Source organism: Pogoniulus pusillus, chromosome 4 (assembly GCF_015220805.1).
Source record: "Pogoniulus pusillus isolate bPogPus1 chromosome 4, bPogPus1.pri, whole genome shotgun sequence".
In the NCBI taxonomy this organism is placed as follows: domain Eukaryota; kingdom Metazoa; phylum Chordata; class Aves; order Piciformes; family Lybiidae; genus Pogoniulus; species Pogoniulus pusillus.
Window position 1 is genome coordinate 3111666 of NC_087267.1, and position 19740 is coordinate 3131405.

The 19740-nt window shown below is 45.6% G+C and overlaps 1 protein-coding gene across 5 annotated transcripts in view; it reads right to left on the minus strand.

Moving 5' to 3' along the window:
* HMGA2 (high mobility group AT-hook 2) overlaps positions 1-17722 on the minus strand; it is a 119059-nt gene extending 101337 nt beyond the window's left edge. For all 5 annotated transcript variants that reach the window (XM_064141986.1, XM_064141985.1, XM_064141987.1 and 2 more), the window contains exons 1-3: positions 17109-17722; positions 14375-14461; positions 4923-4973 (exon numbers count right to left, since the gene is read on the minus strand). In XM_064141986.1, coding sequence (XP_063998056.1) covers positions 4923-4973; positions 14375-14461; positions 17109-17219 — 249 coding nt within the window. In that variant the 5' untranslated portion in view covers positions 17220-17722. The remainder of the gene's footprint in view (positions 1-4922; positions 4974-14374; positions 14462-17108) is intronic.
* Positions 17723-19740: the final 2018 nt, after the last annotated feature.

Consider the following 19740-nt stretch of genomic DNA (forward strand, 5'->3'; position numbering starts at 1 on the left):
TAAAATCAGTCCTATGATGCCTAGCTAGTCATGATTGGACTTGAAGATCTTCAAGGTGTTTTTCAAACAAAACAATTCTCTGAGCCTATGCTTCTATGATTGGATCAGATAACACTCTTAAGGAAATTTAGTTCATTTCTGGTTATCTTTTATCTTCTAATAACCTAAAATGTGCTATCCAGACTCTTGAAGGACGCAGAGGTTTTCTAAACAAGTCACGGCTGTTACTTCAGACATCAGTGACAAGATGAGCAAGTGGGTGCCTCACATGCACCCAGCATTTGGAACGTCACAGATTCTTTTCTGTTGCTATAATCCTGTGGGTTCCACAACTGCATCTTTCTGTCCATTAAAATGGTTTCACAGCATGGCATCAGCCACCTCTTAGAATCATAGAATCAACCAGGTTAGAAGAGACCTCCAAGGTTCAAGAAGGACCTCAGAGAACTGCTTGAAAGAAAAGCAGAGCCACAAAAAATTTGAAGGGAGTTGAATATCTTCCTTATGAGGAGAGCCTGAGGGAGCTGAGGCTCTGTAGCCTGGAGAGGAGGAGACTGAGGGAGGATCTCATCAATGTTTACATGTATGTAAAGTGGAGAGCCAAGAGGATAAGAGAACAGGATGCTCATGGCTGTTGTGGAGTCACCCTCTCTGGAGATATTCAAGACCCTCCTGGACATGTTTCTGTGTGATCTGCTCTAGGTGATCCTGCTCTGGCAGTGGAGTTGGACTGGATGAGCTTTTAAGGTCCCTTCCAGTCCCTAACCTTCTGATTCTGTGATCTCATACGTTTGTGACAAACTGAGGTCCTTGTCCTCTTCCCTTGGGCTCTCCCTCATCCTTTCCAATTCTGTACTGGCCATAAAGATTTACATCTCTTCTACAGAATATATATATATACACACAGAATGTATAAACAAATACATTGTGAGTCCCAAACACTGAATACTTAATTTGAAGCAGCAGAAAGACCAGCTACTGGAATTCTGCAGAGGTCTGCTAGCTCATACGTCTCTGCATGTGCATACTGAAGGAAACAGCAGAAAGAATACTTCACCATTTGATGACCAACACATAGAATCATAGAATCATAGAATCAACCAGGTTGGAAGAGACCTCCAAGATCATCCAGTCCAACCTAGCACCCAGCCCTAGCCAGTCAACCAGACCATGGCACTAAGTGCCTCATCCAGGCTTTTCTTGAAGACCCCCAGGGACGGTGCCTCCACCACCTCCCTGGGCAGCCCATTCCAATGCCAATCACTCTCTCTGGGAAGAACTTCTTCCTAACATCCAGCCTAGACCTACCCTGGCACAACTTGAGACTGTGTCCCCTTGTTCTATTGCTGGCTACCTGGGAGAAGAGGCTACCCCTCACCTGGCTACAATGCCCCTTCAGGTAGTTGTAGACAGTAATAAGATCACCCCTGAGCCTCCTCTTCTCCAGGCTAAACAGGCCCAGCTCCCTCAACCTCTCCTCATAGGATTTGTGCTCCAGGCCCCTCACCAGCTTCGTTGCCCATGACAGAGAGCATCTAGACTCACCAAGAAATGGTTACAAACTCAGGGAAATACCTGCCATCCAGAATTCTGTTCACTGCAATTAAAACCAAAAAGCCACCAAACCAAAACCCTGTGTACTCCTCGTTTCGCTAACGCAGAACTGCCAGCAGCAAGCCCTGAGATGTAAACGAAATGAATTCAAGGAGAAAATGATCACTAAGGCCTTGTGTGAAATCCAGGTGATAAGAAAAAAAAAAAAAAGGGACATTTTCTGAGTATGTTGGAAGTCAAAGCAAAAAGAATGACACTGAGTCATCTGCTTTTAGGCAGAGTCCCCCCCTGGTCTCAATCGTAAGCTTTGCTTATGGATTCTAGCTTTGATTCTATAATTCTTACAATTGGCACCAGTATGGTTCATAGTAATTTATCCACATTTCTTTCTGGAGCAAAACAGAACATCACTCCCTGTCTTGTCATGCAGAGAAGGATCTCATGAACCTAATTCAAAGTAGGAAGAGAGAAGAAAGAGAGAGGATAAAAGGCACATTTCTCAGAGTCTATAATATTATCCAAATATCACAGGAATCACAAGAAGCAACTTTACCATCAGAAGAGGCAAACAAAAAGATGGTACTTTCAACAGGCACAAAAGCAAAGGAATTATCAAGTTTGAAAACACACCTCAGCTGAAAAACAAAGAGTGAAACTCACAACAAAGTACCTACTAGATAACCAATAATACCCATTTCTGCAAATCCAATATTTCACCCAACAGAACAGTCCAGGCAAAACTTATGGCTTCTCTGATACTGCCTTTTCTTCTCCTCAGGGACACAAAAATAAGAGAGAAAAGTTCTAGCCTAAGACATGCCACATTATACTTAGCCCCCCAACTGGGACTGTTTAGCCCAGAGAAGAGGAGGCTAAGGGCAGAGCTCATTGCTGTCTACAGCTACCTGAAGGGAGGATGTAGCCAGGTGCAGTTGGTCTCTTCTGCCAGGCACCCAGCAACAGAACGAGGGGACACAGTCTCAAGTTGTGCCAGGGGAAGTTCAGGCTGGATGTTAGGAGGAAGTTCTTGCCAGAGAGAGTGATTGGCATTGGAATGGGCTGCCCAGGGAGGTGGTGCAGTTGCTGTCCCTGGAGGTGTTCAAGAAAACACTGGATGAGGCACTTAGTGCCATGGTCTGGTTGATTAGATAGAGCTGGACTGGATGATCTTGGTTGCATAGGTTGGAATGGGTGATCTTGGAGGTCTCTTCCAACCTGGTTGATTCTATGATTCCAGTTTGTGACTGCACGAGTTGGGGAAAGATAATCTCTGTAACATTTCAGACTGCTGCACTCTCCCTTTTTGCAGAGCTCCTCAACCATTCCTACTCATCTGACACATACTCCCAATTCAGCACTGGTGGCCTGCCTGTATAAATGACTCTCATAAACCATCTCTCTCTGCTGCCTCCTTTGGAACTGCACCCAAGGTGAGAGCCAAGCAAGAAACACTGAGCATCCACACATGCTAGGTCCGACCTGGACAGCAGGCAGGAGACAGAAACCGATCCATGCTTTACTGCAATTGGCCCATGCCTTCCACAAACTGCCAGTGAGAAGACCACCAGAGGTATGTCTGCACTATGACACCTTTTTCCTCATGCAAATTAACCTCTTCATGTACCTGAAATCTACTTGCTTACAAACAACAAGCATCAGCAATACAACCAGTGTGGAGTGGTGTGCTTTCTCCAAAGAAGCATCCTGGGATCCTTTATCATTGGACAACACCACAGAATTACTCCTTGAAGTGACTATTAAAGCCATCTCTCCTGTGTTTAGCTGCTAATACTGCTGTAGGTTTATGCACTTTCTGGTTGGGGTTGAGTTCTTGCAGATACTTTTACAGCTATGTTAACATCTGTGCAAAAGAACTGAACAAAAGGAGGGGAAAAACTATGGGATTTCAGAAATGGAAGAGAAAGCAGAGTAAAATAAGGGAGCAAAACTGAGATGGAGAAGGCTGGATTTGAAATAGGAGTCTGTAAAGAAAAATGCTGACCGGCTGAAGGGAAAGGGAATTGGAAAAGGGAAATCAGGATTTGAAACAGAAGCCTAAAGGAAAATGACAACCAGTTGAAGGGAAAGGAAATTGGAAAAAGGAAATCAGGATTTGAAACAGGAGTCTAAAGGAAAATGGTGACCAGTTGAAGGGAAAGGGAATTGGAAAAAGGAAATCAGGATTTGAAACAGGAGTCTAAAGGAAAATGGTGACAGTTGAAGGGAAAGGGAATTGGAAAAAGGAAATCAGGATTTGAAACAGGAGTCTAAAGGAAAATGGTGACCAGTTGAAGGGAAAGGGAATTGGAAAAGGGAAATCAGGATTTGAAACAGGAGTCTAAAGGAAAATGGTGACCAGTTGAAGGGAAAGGGAATTGGAAAAAGGAAATCAGGATTTGAAACAGGAGTCTAAAGGAAAATGGTGACAGTTGAAGGGAAAGGGAATTGGAAAAAGGAAATCAGGATTTGAAACAGGAGTCTAAAGGAAAATGGTGACCAGTTGAAGGGAAAGGGAATTGGAAAAAGGAAACAAGGAGTGACTTGCAATGGAGCACACAACTATGCCTTTGTGTCTCCCAACATCCCATGCCATTTTGCTTTCTTCTGAAAGCCTACGTGTAAGGTGAAGACATGCAGAGATGTGCAGAAGGCAGCAGCGAACATCATCAACAACTGAGAACTTCAAGTACCTGAGACTGAAATCTTTCCTTGGCCAGAGAATCAAAACACGCGTGTCTGACAGCCACATCTACAGACTGAAAGGCCAGGGGAAGAGTAAACTTTGAATCAAACAGATCCCCACTCACTATAACTGTACTAGGCATGAAGACCTCCCAGAACACACCACCTGAATCCTCAGTGCAAGTACCCTGCTGTCCATTTTTGCTCTTTCACCCTGGATTTTAAGGAAAATATACTGTGTTTCCAGGCAATGGAGGACAAAGACATTCAGATTTTTAAACTCTAGCCTGTTCACACTACATCTGAACATTATCACCTCTCTCAATCACCTTCTGGTGTCTGACAGTGCCCCTTCAACATTGCTCACTCAATTACTGAACAAGTTATCTCATTGTTACTCTCTTTTGAAGGAAGAGTTGTGCCCCTTTGCATGCTGATAAGAAGAACATAAATATTCACTCCCAGCAAACAAGTGTCTTGAGCAAACTACCAGAGTCTAAAGGTAGGAAGCTGTAGTTAATTTCTCTGCTCTCTTAACCCTTTAGTCAGTTCACCCCAACAGACAGAAGATGGATGCTCTTTCATAAAAACAGAGCAGCAATAATTGCTTTCTTAGAAGAATGGACTTTATGAAGGTGCTTTCTACCACAGCAAATAAATCAAAGGATTGCAAGTGAAACACATACCCATTTTCTAGGCCGGCCTCTGGGTCGCTTTTCACCAGTGGCTTCTGCTTTCTGTAAAGGGAAAAGAAACACAACATATTTTATACCTCAGCATTATTTAACAGCCTCAGTAACTAGCAACTCCTTTCCTGTAACACTATCCATAACTCTACCTCTTGGGTGGCACCAAGCCCCACTGCTGCTCTGTAGGGTTTCTGCTGGAATGTGACTATGATGTTTTTTTCTGACATTTCCCAGCCAGTGTGGCCAGGAGATGCCTTTTCTGTATCCCAAAGTGCCCCCAGACCTGACCCATACTGCGTCCATGGGCATGGAGGAGCATACCATCAGCTGCTCAATGCCTAAAGCACAGCATGGGGTGGCCTAGACCTGTCAGCTGTTGGGCAGGCTGCGGATGGGGACACAGGGCAGTCTCGGAACCCAAGAGCCTCTGCTAACATCAAATCTAGCCTTTCTCAGGCTGTCAGAAATTACCTCAAGATACTAAATTAACAAAATCCTGAACAAAGCAGTCTCCAGCAGCCACAACTTCCTTCTTTTATTCACAATGCTCATGCCTGGAATGGATTTGGACAGACCATAACAATGGCACACATGTGTATGTGCTCACAGGGGAAAATAACTTCTCTACTTCACATGATATATTCCATGTAAAGTGTATCCTGCACTCTAAGTAAACCAGTCATCAGTCCAAAACACACCTTTCCTTTTCAGGTTTAAGGTAATGGTATGGAAGGTGCCCTAGAAGTGAGCACTGTTATTTATATAAGCCCAGCAGTCGGTCCTGGAGCTCAGCACAAAGGAAATGTGGGTTCTCTTACAGTAAGACTCTTCCATCAATTCACTGTGTGGCACTGTGAATACTGCTGGCATTAAAATTCTAGGTTATTTTCTTCAGATAGGGCTCTGTCCATCCACATATCTCATCTGTCCCACTGAGGTTGATGAGGATTTTGCCAGCAGCTTAGTGAGAGCAGGACTTGCCACACACAGAGTCCATGAGAATGAATACTTCTAGTACACATTCTGTAAGCATCCTTCCATGCTTCCACAAATTGCCTTTTTCCCCCCCCAGTTAACTGTATGTGTATTTGATTTGTCCTTAGATATCAACTGTGTCATTACATAAATCACTTGCTGGTCAATCTCTGTAACCTATACTGTAACCTAATGCTGCGTAAATCGGATCCCTCTGAAAGAAAACTTGAGCTGAGGATGTGGCGGAGAAATCTCTACCAAAGAACTGCCCTGCAAGTTAAATTCAATTACTCTGAAATAAATAATCTCACCAAGAATAAAGCTGTGCAAAATAAAATTCACACTCCTAAAGGGCAAAATTATCACTCAGACTTGTTAAAAGAGTAAACCAGCTGCTTAATCGCTCATACCAGTGTTACATGTAAGGCGAAACCCTCTTATGAGAATACTTGTTACAGAGCATTTTCTATATGCTGTAGCTGTCTATTTTCAGAGCTTTGCTTCCTTTCAAAGCGAAGGATGTGAAAAAAAAGAGATGTGGTATGGTTTTGACAAGCTACAACCCCTTGCATTTATGTTTATTTCATGAAATGTTGGTCATAAATCTTAACAGAATATACGAGTTACTGTTTTTCTTATCAAACCAACGCTTGGGATGTTATCAAAGCACAAATGCCATTTCCCTTCACCTGTTATTTTACCTCATCTGAAGGAAAAAGACTCTTTTCCCAAACTCTATGAAAAAAAAATGTAACTTTCTGGAAATGAGAGCTGCTTTGGGCTCACAATAAAAACTCCTACGCATATAGCATATAATCGAGTTTGATGGGAAAACAACACAAGAGAGATTTCTTCAAATAACTCATAGAATCATAGAATCAACCAGGTTGGAAGAGACCTCCAAGATCATCCAGGCCAACCTAGCACCCAGCCCTAGCCAGTCAACCAGACCATGGCACTAAGTGCCTCAGCCAGCCTTTTCTTGAACACTCCCAGGGATGGTGCCTCCACCACCTCCCTGGGCAGCTCATTCCAATGCCAATCACTCTCTCTGGCAAGAACTTCCTCCTAATATCCAGCCTATACCTACCCTGGCACAACTTGAGACTGTGTCCCCTTGTTCTATTGCTGGTTGCCTGGGAGAAGAGGCCACCCCCACCTGCAATGCCCCTTCAGGTAGTTGTAGACAGTAATAAGATCACCCCTGAGCCTCCTCTTCTCCAGGCTAAACACCCCCAGCTCCCTCAGCCTCTCCTCATAGGGTTTGTGTTCCAGGCCCCTCACCAGCTTTGTTGCCCCTCTCTGGACATGTTCCAGCACCTCAACATCTCTCTTGAATTGAGGGGCCCAGAACTGGACACAGCACTCAAGGTCTTTGCTTTCTGCCACAAACCCTCCTGCAGCACAGAGGACTGCCATGAACAGTGCACCACTTTACTCCCCCAGGAAGGTGCATGCCAGAAGTGTCCACTGTTCCTGCTGACTGGCTTGGATATCAGTTTGTCAAGTGCTTGGGGACCTTTCAAACTGAAAGGTACTATATTCCTGCTGTAAATGATTTCCACCTTACGTTAGAAGAAAAAAAACAGTTCCACAGTTCTTATCATAACCATATCTTGCCCACAGGTGAGCTGAGTAAACAGAGGGCAACACTCTAAGTAAATAAGAAGGTTTCATAGAATCACAGAATGTTTGGGGTTGGAAGGGACCTCAAAAGCTCATCCAGGTGAAGGTCCATGCCAGAGCAGATCACACAGGAAGGCATCCGGGAGGCTCTTTAAATATCTTCAGAGAGGGAGACTCCACAGCCCCCCTGGGCAGCCTGTTCCAGTGTTCCTTCACCCTCACAGGGAAAACATGTTTCCTCATGTTTCCATGGAACTTCCTATGCCTCAACTTCCACCCAGTGCCCCTTGTCCTGGCACTGGGCATCAGCAATACATACTTATAAACATTGATAAGGTCACCTCTCAGTCTCCTGCTCTCCGAGCTACAGAGCCCCAGCTCCCTCAGGCGCTCCTCCTAAGGAAGATGTTCCACTCCCTTCAGCATTTTTGTGGCTCTGCTCTGGACTCTTTCAAGCAGTTCCCTGAGGTCCTGCTTGAACTGAGTGGCCCAGAATTGGACACAATATTTGAGACACAGCCTCACCAGGGCAGAGTACAGTGGGGGCAGAAGAACCTCTCTTGACCTCACCACACACCTTCTAACCGCACTCAAAATGGCATTGGCCTTCCTGGCCACAAGAAGTTTCCACAGACTAAACTGCAGAGAATGTGTAAGAACCTCCAAAGTGGATGTTTCTATCTCCATTTCAAGAGGAGAGCAAGACAAAACACTTCTGGAACATCAAAAAAGAGTAGTGGCAGTCCAGTGGTGATGACAGACGTGAAACCCTCTGGATTCTTCTGTAGTTTTGTGGTTTGCATTTTGTAAGTACAGCCTTCCGAGAGCAGAGGACTATCCTTTCATTTAAGCAGTTGAAGAAAGGTTTTATTGCATATCAGACAAATAATTCAATGTCTCTGTATCATTTTCAAGTAATTAATAAGCAAAGGAACATGTAAGTGCCAAAGCATTACCTTTCCTCTGAAACAGGCATTTGTATAACTATAGAATCGTGGAATTGTCAAAGCTGGAAGGGACTTCAAGGATCATCCAGTTCAAATTCCCCTGTCATGGGCAGGGACACCTCACACTAAATCAGGTTGCTCAGAGCCACATCCAGCCTGGCCTTAAAGACCTCCAGGATGAGGCTTCCACCACCTCCATGGGCAACCCGCTAGAGTGTCTCACTGCCCTCAAGGTGAAAAAGTTCCTAACATCCAATCTGAACCTACTTACTTCTAGTTTTGCTCCATCTACCCACACCTGGAACACAAACCCTACGAGGAGAGGCTGAGGGAGCTGGGGTTGTTCAGCCTGGAGGAGGCTCAGGGGTGATCTCATTGCTGTCTACAACTACCCTATCACTACCCAACACCCTAAAATGTTCCTCACATGTAGGCCCCCTTCTGATACTGGAAGGCCACAATAAGGTCTCAGAGCATTCTCTTCTCCAGACTGAACAGCCCCAACTTTCTCAATCTGTCTTCATAGGAGAGCAGCTCCAGCCCTCTGATCATCCTCATGGCCCTTCTCTGTATCACAGTATCACAGTATCATCAGGGTTGGAAGAGACCTCACAGATCATCAAGTCCAACCCTTTACCACAGAGCTCAAGGCTAGACCATGGCACCAAGTGCCACGTCCAACCTTGCCTTGAAGTGCCCCAGAGACGGCGACTCCACCACCTCCCACATTCCATCATTATCTTTCTTGTAACAGGGACTCCAGAAACATGTCAGTCTGTTGGCTCTTTGCTTTAACTGAAGCGTTGTCTCTGAAGCTAGGAACAAATCCAGCCAGAGCCCAGAGATCCCCAGAGGTAACAGAGGCTCCCACCTGGGCAGCAAGATGCATGTGCTCCCAGCCCCCCTACATGCAGCTGTCAGTATCTGCTTAGTCCAAAAGGAAGATGCTTCCTTCATCCTCTAAAGCACTCTTTGAGATGAGTTCAGTCACAGTTTTCTTAACTTTTGGTGCTACCCTATGAGGCATGACCTTGCCCTACACATCCAAATGACCAATCACCAAGCATAAAGGAGGACGAGGTATGTTATCGAACAGGAGCTTATCACATCACATGAAAAATGATGGTAATTAGTACAACTGGTAAAAGAAATACATCCCTTTTGTTATGTCACACTTCAGGTACAGAATGAGACTGAGTCTCAGGTGAGAAATCTGGCCATTCAGTCACTGCCACCCAGAATCAAACTAACAGTCCCTAGACAGATTCACAACTAACCTAAGCCCTGTGTAGCACAGGGCCATGAAGCTCTGCTTCCAAACCATAAGACCTGCCTGCCCATCCTCTCTGACTCCCCATTGCATAAATGTGCCGTGCCCAGACTGAAACTGAGGCTGTACTACTGAATGCAACCAACAAGACAAGACAAGTAGAAACAACTGAACCACCATAAAGTGCTCTTTGAGCATCTATCTATTGTCAAGGAAAATCTCGAGTGGAACAGAAGATAAATTTGGAGATCTCCATCCACTTTGCAGAATGACCTACTGGAGATCTCAGAGAAAAAAAATGTGTCAGAGCTACTAAGTTGAGTGACACACCCAAGAGTTCTTGCAAGGAAAATCACTGTCAAAAGACCTTGCCAAGAAATGTACCCCTCTCCTGAAAAAAAGGTTATTTTGTTAATAAAACCTCTTAAAAGAAAGTTAGGTACTGGCGAGTGTGGTAGTTTAATCCCCTGGTGTGTCCTGTCTGTGAGGTACCGGAGAGGAAGGAAGAGAGTTTGCTGGTAGCCCCTTTTTGGGTTGGTCCAGAGGGGGCCTTCATGTTATTTGCAAACTGTCAATGCATTTTGTACATATACATTGCATTTCACGCTTTAAGGTTTTAGCTTGCGTGTAAATATAGCTTCGTTTTGCTCCCGAACCTTCTGAGTCAGCCTGGTGGTTTTTATTTTGGGGGTAATTTCAACGCACCACAGTTAGATACGCACACTTCCTATGTCTGGTGTACTCACTTTAACCCAGTCAGTCTCCTCTTGCTTCTCCCACCTTGCTCAGAACACCTGATTTTGAGGTGTCTGCTTTTTACATTCAATAACCATGCCACGATCGCTTGATCAATCCAACCTTGTTTTCCCTTTAAGCCTCTGCGGGCTAATGTCGGTGAGGATGAATGAAGCATGGAGAAGCCAAATAGATTTTCATGAACCACTTTAGGGCAGAGTCCTGGTCACATGAGCTTCTTTCTTTTTTTACCTTTGGACTGTTTAACTCAGGACATGCCTTTCCACATACTAAACTCTGGCCACGTCACGTAGAGACAGTCAGAAGTGTAGCCACACAAAGTACCATGACTTCTGGCTTTCAGGAGATGTTTCAAGATCTGGAGGTGTTTTCAGTGAATTTATCTACCTGAATAACTACAACAAAACTTTAACTGGAAGTGAATTTTGCTCAAGGGTTTGCTTTTGGACTTTCCTGACATTTTGTTCAGAGACAAACACATCGCAGCTACTACTCCTTTTTTTTAACCTTACAGTTGTGTTTCCTCCTTCCAAACTGGAGAGTATTTATGTCTATGCAATATTTTTGTCAAGCTACACCAGCTAAATAAAGCTCTTGAATGCTTAAGGGAAATGGGATGAGAATATAGCTTAGCCTAACAAACGAAACTCAAGCAAAGAACACCCAAGAAACTAGAAAGGAGCATCCCTACTAAGCTCTTCCCACAAAAGTAGCCACTCTTTAGGGAAAAAAATAGAAAACATTCACTTTTTTGCTGATTTCTTACCAATATTTTACATGACTAACAGAATGACTTGCTTAAAGACACAGGCTTCAGTAACAGCCTAATTGTGAGGACTCGAGTATAAGGTGATTAACAGTCTTTTTGTGGCTATTTCTTCTCATCTGGTAACATGTTTTGTTCCTTCTGTTTGAGAAAAATAAAAAAACAAACAGCTGAGAAATAGTTTGGTTTTTATACAGTGCAGTTTCCCTTTTGTGCCAAATTGGGCACGTGTGATATGTGAGGTTTGTACAGAAATGCATCTGCTACCTAAAATTAGAGTAATTGCCACATTATTAGCTGTCCAATTGGTCTTGCAACATTCTGTATGCATTGTCAAGTTTCACATTCCTAATTTCCCAACAAGCACAGTTTGCTTTCAGATGCCCCAAGGCCAGTTTACTAAGACCAAATATAAGCTCTGGAAGCTAAAAAGACAAAAAAAACCCCACCCAAACAGAATATATATTTATACACATAAAAATACCACAAGCCAAGAAACTTTAAATGCACAACACAACCACAATTCCAAGCTAAACTGCCCCTCAACTGATTTCAGGGTACTTCCTTTCTGAAGTATAACAAAACAAAGCCCCAGTTCTGGAGTATTTTTAACTCCCTGCCCATTTGTGCAATACATTTTTAATTGTGATGTGTAATGGTTTGCAAGAGAACACCCAATCAATTAATCATGAGTGCCTTCTCATGGCTGCTCAGTGGGTTCTCCTAGCCGACGTTTATCTTGCATGTTGTGAGCGCTCTAATAGATTTCAGTGAGCTCCCTTTGAAACACCCAGGCCACACACTATTCTTTTAGACACTCCTGCCATTTCCAGTTGCATGTGGAGTGCACAGGTTCACATGTAAGCTAGCCAGCTCTCTTTCTGAGAGCTCAGCCAGGATGTAGAATGCCTTAAATAAATACATGTATGCATATGCATGTGTAAATAGGTTTACCACAACATTAAACTTACAGCTCCCTCCTCTAAGAGGTGACAACCTCCCCACCAAATGAAGCTTTCCTACAGCACCAAAACTTTCCCATTCATGTTGCTGTTGGTAAAACTACTGGAGTTAATATTACATAAAAAAAAGATACTTTGAGATGCCTGGTGAGAAGGTGAACCGTTTTAGACAGGGTTAATTATCAATTTGGAAAGAGAGTTAAAATATTTATTTGAAATGTGATCTGGAGGACATTCTTCCAGGAAGGCTTTTTAAGTGTTTTAGAGGATTTATCAAACATTTATATACTTTCATCTATAAGCCTAGAAACAAATAAGACTTGGAATTACATACACCACTCAAAGGGTTGTTTTTTTTTTTAATGATAAAAAAAAAAAAGGACATGTGGTATTTGGGCATCTTTTTTTTTTTAACATTATCAACACCCAGAAGGGTTTGCTTTAATTGGAGCAGTAACCTGATGCCTTCCGAAAATCAAAATGTTACAATGAAATCACTCAGTTCATAAATTAGATTAAAAAACTCCAGAATCATCTGGAAACCTCTTGATTTGATACAGCTACACACATACATGGAGGTTTTTTGAGTTATTTTCCTTTTATACCAATTTCTAAGTCACTCATCTACATGAAATAATGTTAATATTTCTTTCAGAATCACCTTTTGCAAACACATTTTTTTAACTGAAAAGTTTCATCACCTTATGAATATTTCTCCTCCAAAAGACATCACTCCTCAGAGTAGTATTTAAAACACAAAAGCTCACATTTAGACTTTCTAAACTGATATAAACCTTTTGTTGAAGACTAAAATTTAAACTATTCACAAGTGAATCTTTTTACATGTTAAGATCACTAAATTGCAGAGTGGGTTTGATACACTGAAAATACTTAACCTGTAAAGCATTTTTCACTAATCCATTTATTTCTTGACCTCTTTCCAGCTCAGAAAGTTTAATATTTTTTTTTAATTGATATTTAAAGAGACTTGGAAAACATCCCTCAAATAAATGATGAAAAACACTTCTAACAAAACAGACAGGAAAACAGAGTCACTCCCTGTTAGTATTTATCAGTAGTTGCTACAGTAATCTGTAACACTGAAGACTACCAAACTTCACGTGGCCAGTACCACAGGCATATTGAAAAATGAACCTTAATTAGATGAGGCCACAGTTACCTGCCACATTTTGTCAGGTTACTTGAAAGACACTGGCACACTTAGGCACTGCAGTTCACTACCAGATTTTGTTCAGGTTTTGCTTCCAATTTGGTACCTGTAAATCAGTGCTAACTGCTGTGTAACCATCATCATAAGCAAAACTTGCCAGTTCATTTTCAAGCCCATACACAACACGTTTACCTTCATTCAACTAATTCCCACAGAAAGGTATTGTTTGCTTAGCTTTCCCCAAATCAAATACAATTAAGTGACATTTTCACGTTTTACTTGTGATGTAAAGTCCATGCACTACAGGCAGTCAGTTCAGGGAGCTTCTCCCACAGCTAAGAGCGTTCAGAACCACCAGGATAAAAGTTTGCTCCCATCACCAAGCAGCAGCAGTGGTTCGGAAGGCTAGCAGCACTTCAAGTAAGTCTCTTTGAAACCGACTGCTAAAGAAGACATAGCAGGCTTTTAACAGAAGCCACCCTATACTTTATCACCACATTTTAAAGCTGTACATCTCATTATATGCACTGATTTCCACCAACACATAATTGGATTTACTTCTAATTCACCTATATTTGACAAAATACTTAGCTTTAATATACAGATTTGGTCTATAGCAGTAATGACCATAAGCAGGGAAGAAATTCATCCCGTTGGAAAATCTTAATTGATAAAATAATATCCTTAATATTGATTTCCTTGCTAGATACAGAAGACCTCAATAAATACACCAAATATATTACATTATTTCAGCAATCTGTACGCCATTCAGAAAGCAAACTGGCCTTACAGGATCTGTACCTAGGGTGTTCATACACATTAATTCTCACCTTAAAAAATTAAAATACATGCATTATGTAGCCTTCATTATTAAAAGGGTTTCAGTCCCACGGTTCACAGCCTAAATGATTGGATTTTTTGCTACCAGTTGATTAAAAAAATAACATTAGGAACTCTCTCTCTTTAGCGATCTCACCTTCTGAGCTGCTTTAGAGGGACTCTTGTTTTTGCTTCCTTTGGGTCTTCCTCTTGGTCTTTTAGGAGATGGTTCACCAGTTGGTTCCTAAATACAGGAAAACATTCTATTGTGGCAAAAGGCTACAAATAACTCAGCAGATCTGAAGGATAAACTGTAACTGAGAAGTTACTCAAAACAAATAAATTAACACTAAAAATAAAACCCAGAGTATTTAAAATGCAACACGAAACATTAAACAACTTGAGGTAAAGAAAAAGAGGTTTCCACAATAAGAGTTAACTTCCCTTATATTTAAACACAAAACTTTAAGTTTTCACATTCTATCATTCAACTTATTTTAAGGATGCTTTTTCTACAGTAAGATGGCAATGATCTCCTTCGTGTAAGAGTGATGATTTGAAAATCAACACATTACCCATTACATTGCAGTTGCATTTCACTATAGCAAGACAGAACTATCACACGCAGCTCCTAGCACAATTTTGGGGGGGCAAAAAAGCACACGACTGAAAAACTGTGAAGTAAAAGCTTAGGCTCTTTTCTCGCTCAAGGGCACAAGTATTTTGGAGGGAATTTTTTTTCCCTGCAGTCACCATTATATTCACATCTATTCTAAACATAATTGATTTGTATTGAAAAGCAAATGTAAAAGCTGGGTTGTTGTTTTGGTTTTTTTTCCCCCAAGTAGAGCACTAGCAAGCCAAAAATCTCCATGAAAGAAAATATCTGAAACAAAACCCCAGCTTTAAAACGACTCTAGAGGAACACTAATTCTTTTAGCTACGTTCTTAACTAGCTTCTCTGCCTGGTAGTAAATACTAGTCCTTTAAAAAGGGTATGAATTACTAAGAGCTCAGATTCCAAATATTTATTCCGTGAATCACAAATACCATAAAACTCTTGAATATTATACATTTAATTCAGGTTACAGGATACGGCAAAACTGATTAAATGCAGTTTACTAACTTAAACCAGCTTAAAATCACTCCAGTTTTTTCATTCCCGGGTAGGTTAAAGGGAGGCTGGCAGAGGGACTCCCTAACTGCTCCAGCCCTTAGTGGTGAGGAGCTTTGCAGACACTGCACAGCTGAACTGAACACGTTTAAGATGCACTTTTCATTCTTTCTCTTCCATACATTCAAAGACTACAGGATAAAAGGGAAAAAACAAATAAGGAGGGGGGGCGGGGGGAAGGGAGCCCCAGCACAGAGCTGATGCCGGCTGCTTGGGCTGTGCAAGGCCAGCCCGGAGGGGAAGAGGGACAGAGGGCAGAGCCTAAAGCCACTGCGGTTAAATATGTGTCACAGAGAGCTGAAGGGGAAAATCAGGGGCTCCGCTTTTACGGCTTTCCAAAGAGTACTTTCTGTGCAATCCGCAGGAACACATCGATGGGAGCGGCGGCGAGAAAAGCAGCCGGGTCGTGTCCCGTCCCCCCTCAACCCCCTGGCTGCGCTGTTCAGGTCTCTCCGTGCTTTCGGAGCCCTTCACGGGCTCTTGTGGGTGATGCTTACACGAATGAGAATAAACAGTCCTAAAGCCCGCAGAAGCTCTCTTTAAAATGAGCTCTATGGGCAGCCCCACTTCCCAGTTGTGACTTCCGAGGCACGAAAAATGCTGCGAACAACTCGGCGCTGCCCCCGCGAAGCTGCCGTCTTCACTGGTCGCATCCCTGGGCGATTATCCCCCTCGGAGGCGCCGGCAGAGGGGCCGCCTCGCCCGGCAGCGGGGGCTTGGGGGCAGGTCGGCGCTTTCAGGCGATGCGACAATGGCACTTCGGGAGAGAAAGACGGGGGGTGGGGGGCATAATGCACCGATCTAGCAACCTCAGCGAGGATTCAGGTCTTGCAAGTCGAATTTAGGAGCCCGGTGCGTCCTTTTTCGGAGCCCAGGAGGGGGCTGTGGGTGCGAGCTGGAGGGAGGCGGGCTCCGCTCCCCGCACCGAGACTCGGGAACAGTTCCCCTCGCTTCGACCTGCTTGGGAAAGCGCCGGAGCACAGGCAAAAGGTGTTGCAAACACAGGACAAGCCCCCTCCGGCACCCTCCCCCACCTCCATCGGCAACAGGGGCACCTCTCTGCATACGAGGACGGGGGGGAGTGGGGGAGGTGGAGAAGCGGGGGGGGGGCGGGGGGGGTGGACGCCATGGGGGGAAAAAATCCAGAAAAAAAAAACCCTACGCGACTTTCTAGCCACCCTCCTCTCCCCCCTACCCCAGGATCTAGGGGCAGTCAGGGGCTGGGCTGGTCGAGATCGGAGGCGGCAGCAGCCCCCGGTGGGACTCGACACACGCACACACACACACAGATTGAGACATTGCAAGGGCTGAGAGGAGGGAGACAGGAGAGCCCCGAGCCCCGCTCCTCGCTTTCGCAATTTCAAAATCAGCTCGAAATGACCCAGCGAGCGCTGGTTGGTCGGAGCCGCGCTGCTCCATGTTCCCCATTTACATTGAAAAGCCCCAGCTCCCTCCCTGCACAATAGTGAAAGTTCCGAGGAGGCTCGGCGCTGGGGCACCGGCAGGCAGCACCCCTCCGGTCCCGGGCCCCGGAGTACCCCCGCCGGGGCGCCCGATGGAGCCCCTCGCTACGCCGCGGCACTGCCTCGCCGGAAAGCAGCGCACAACAAAGCCCCCCGTCCCGGCTCCAGGACTCGTTCACTTGCAGCGTAATACGTACATGTACATGCCTATAATACTATAGATCTGCGGCTATACGTATCTATACGATACTGACTTGTGGTTGCTTCCTGGGTCTGCCTCGTCCTCTCTTCTGAGGCTCTGCGGTTGCAGGTTGCTCCTGGGCAGCAGTGGAAGGCTGACCGGGTCCCTCACCTTGTGCACTCATGGTGACTTCTGCTGCTCAGCCTTAAACCAGTCTCTCCAAAGCACCTTGGAAGGGGGGGGGAATCAAAACGAGCTCTTGCTGCTTTTGCTGCTCGCTGCCACCACCACACCGGACGTCCTGGTGCTGCCAAAAAGGAGAAGAGAAGGGGAGGAGGAGGAGGAGGAGGAGGTGATGGTGGTAGTGGTAGTGGTGCTGGTGGAAGAGGAGGGGGAATGAATTTCTCTTAGAATTTAGGAATGGTTAGTAACATGAAGCAATTCAAAGGCAGGGAGGTGGGAAAAAAAAGTAGACGAAGAAGAAAAGGCAAAGTAAATTGAGACCCCCGAAACACACGGAGGGAGGGAAATGTGCCGAGGGTAGTCGGAGCAAACCAAGAAGGGGAAGAAATCCTACAAATTGAAAGCAAGTGGTGGCTATCGCGCTTAGATCGGATCAGGACAAATTAAGATAAGACACACTGAAAACGGGCTGAGAATAGTGCACAATCTTGCCAGAAGCATGCACCCTGGGAAGACGGGGATTTCGGCAGCAACGGGAGCAGCGAGCAGAGCGATCATTTAAATAATAATAATAATAATAAAACTATTTAGAAAGGATTTGGAAAGGGGGGGGGGGGGGAGAGAGAAAAAGGAGGGGGGGCGGTCCTGGGTTCGTGTCTGTGATGCGAGCTGCTGGGACTGGAAATATTATTATGCGAATCCTGCCCACGGACTAAACTAGTATGAGGGGGGTTTAAAATAAAAAGATTGGGGGAAGGGGGGGGGATATAAACCACCTTTACCCGCGGGTGGAAAAAACAGGAGGGGGCTATGAAGAGGAGGGGGGGGGGGGGGGGGAGAGGAAGAAAAAAAAAAGGAAAAAAGGAGGAGGCAGAGCGAAAACTCGAAAAACCCAGCGACCGGGAGCTGGCGGGCAGCCAGATAAAACACGAGCAGCACGGCAGCCGGGGCAGCGGCGGCCGAGCACGCCGCGGCCGCCTCACGTGTCCCGCACCGGCCCGGCCCCGCCGCCGCGGCAGGTTTAAAGGGCCAGGCCGGAGTCCCTTGCTGCGGCACAGGAACGGGACAGTGCGGACAGATGGACGAGAGAAAGGGTGACCCTACAACACTTCTCAAAGAGGAAAACACTGCCGGCGCTCCGGCCTCTGCTCCGCGCAGCTCCCGCGGCGGAGAGGGAGGCACCGGCCGCCTCCCGCCGCTCCCTCGCCTCCGCGGGCGGGCGAGCATGGCGCTGCGCGGGCGCGGGGCAGCCCCGCCACTGCCGCCGCCGCCGCTGCACGTGGGCGCCCCGCCGCCGTGCGGAACAAAGGCGGCCGGGCCGGGGCCGCCCCTGGGCCAGGCTCGCCGGGCGCCAGCAGCGCGGCCCCTCCGCTGACGGTGCGGCCGGCGAGGAGGCGCTGCCATTGTGCCCGCATGGCAGTGGCGGCTCCGCGGGCTGCGGTGAGCCCGTGCCTCCGGAAACGGCAGCCGCCAGGGTAGGATGTGGGCTGTGTAACCCGGTAGCGGGTCGGAGCTTTCTTGCCGGGCCGGCAACGGGCAGGGGAATGACCTTTTCGGAGGAGCCCTGCCCCGGCATTTTTCCCACGAGCGCGGCAGGGCTGTCGTCTGCAGCTCTTCCCAAGCTTCTTAAGCAGGGTATCCCATACGGCCTCTGCCTGCGGGCTTGCTCCTCTCCCGGGCACATCACGGTTAGACGCCTCTTCTCTGTGCACAAGGAGGCCACCACAGAGGTTAGGGAGGACCGCCGAGTCTGTGCAACTGATGCACCTAGGCTCCATGTGCGGCTTGGCACTTCCCCCAGTTCCACACCTCCCTCGAGGTGTGGGCTGAGAGCGAGCCACCCCTGGAACTGTCTCTTCACATCCTTCTTCCCCTACCCGGGTGTGGACAAATACAAGAGAGCTCTTCGAAGGAAATAAAAAGTTGCATTATCGTATGTAATGCTGAAGAGGGCAGAGATACCGCTGAAAGGCTCCTTGTGCTGGTTATCTAGGAACATCCAGTTGTCCTGATGCCTTACAAATTCTTAGCTGTCTATAGATAAGCAATCGGGCAAAAAGTATATAGTGATGAGCAGAGACTGTGCTGAGCGGACAGCTGAGTTACTTTCCGTGGAAGGGAAAGTACACTGGAGACAGATGAACTAGAGAAAGAGTAATCCTAGAACACTTCTTAAAGATGAAAATATTCCTAAAGTGTTCTTAATTCAATCACCATCCTGCTTCTGTCTCATCCCCAAAAGCAAGCCTCTAGAAGACGGACACAGTCCACCTGTTAAATCCCACAGGTACCAGAAAAGCCTTGTAGTCCCAACTGTACTTTGTGCAATGCTCAGTTCCCATCCTACCATGAGAAATCTGCTAGACTCTATGTCCACTGTGTACATTAAAGATTAAGCTGCTGTTTGAGATCAGGATTCCAATAAGAGACTGTGAAGTCTAAAGTCTAGGAACACTTTTATAATATCCATTAATTTCTTTGAAGCATTATTCCCATTTCCATTTCTCTGGAACAAAGTTGAT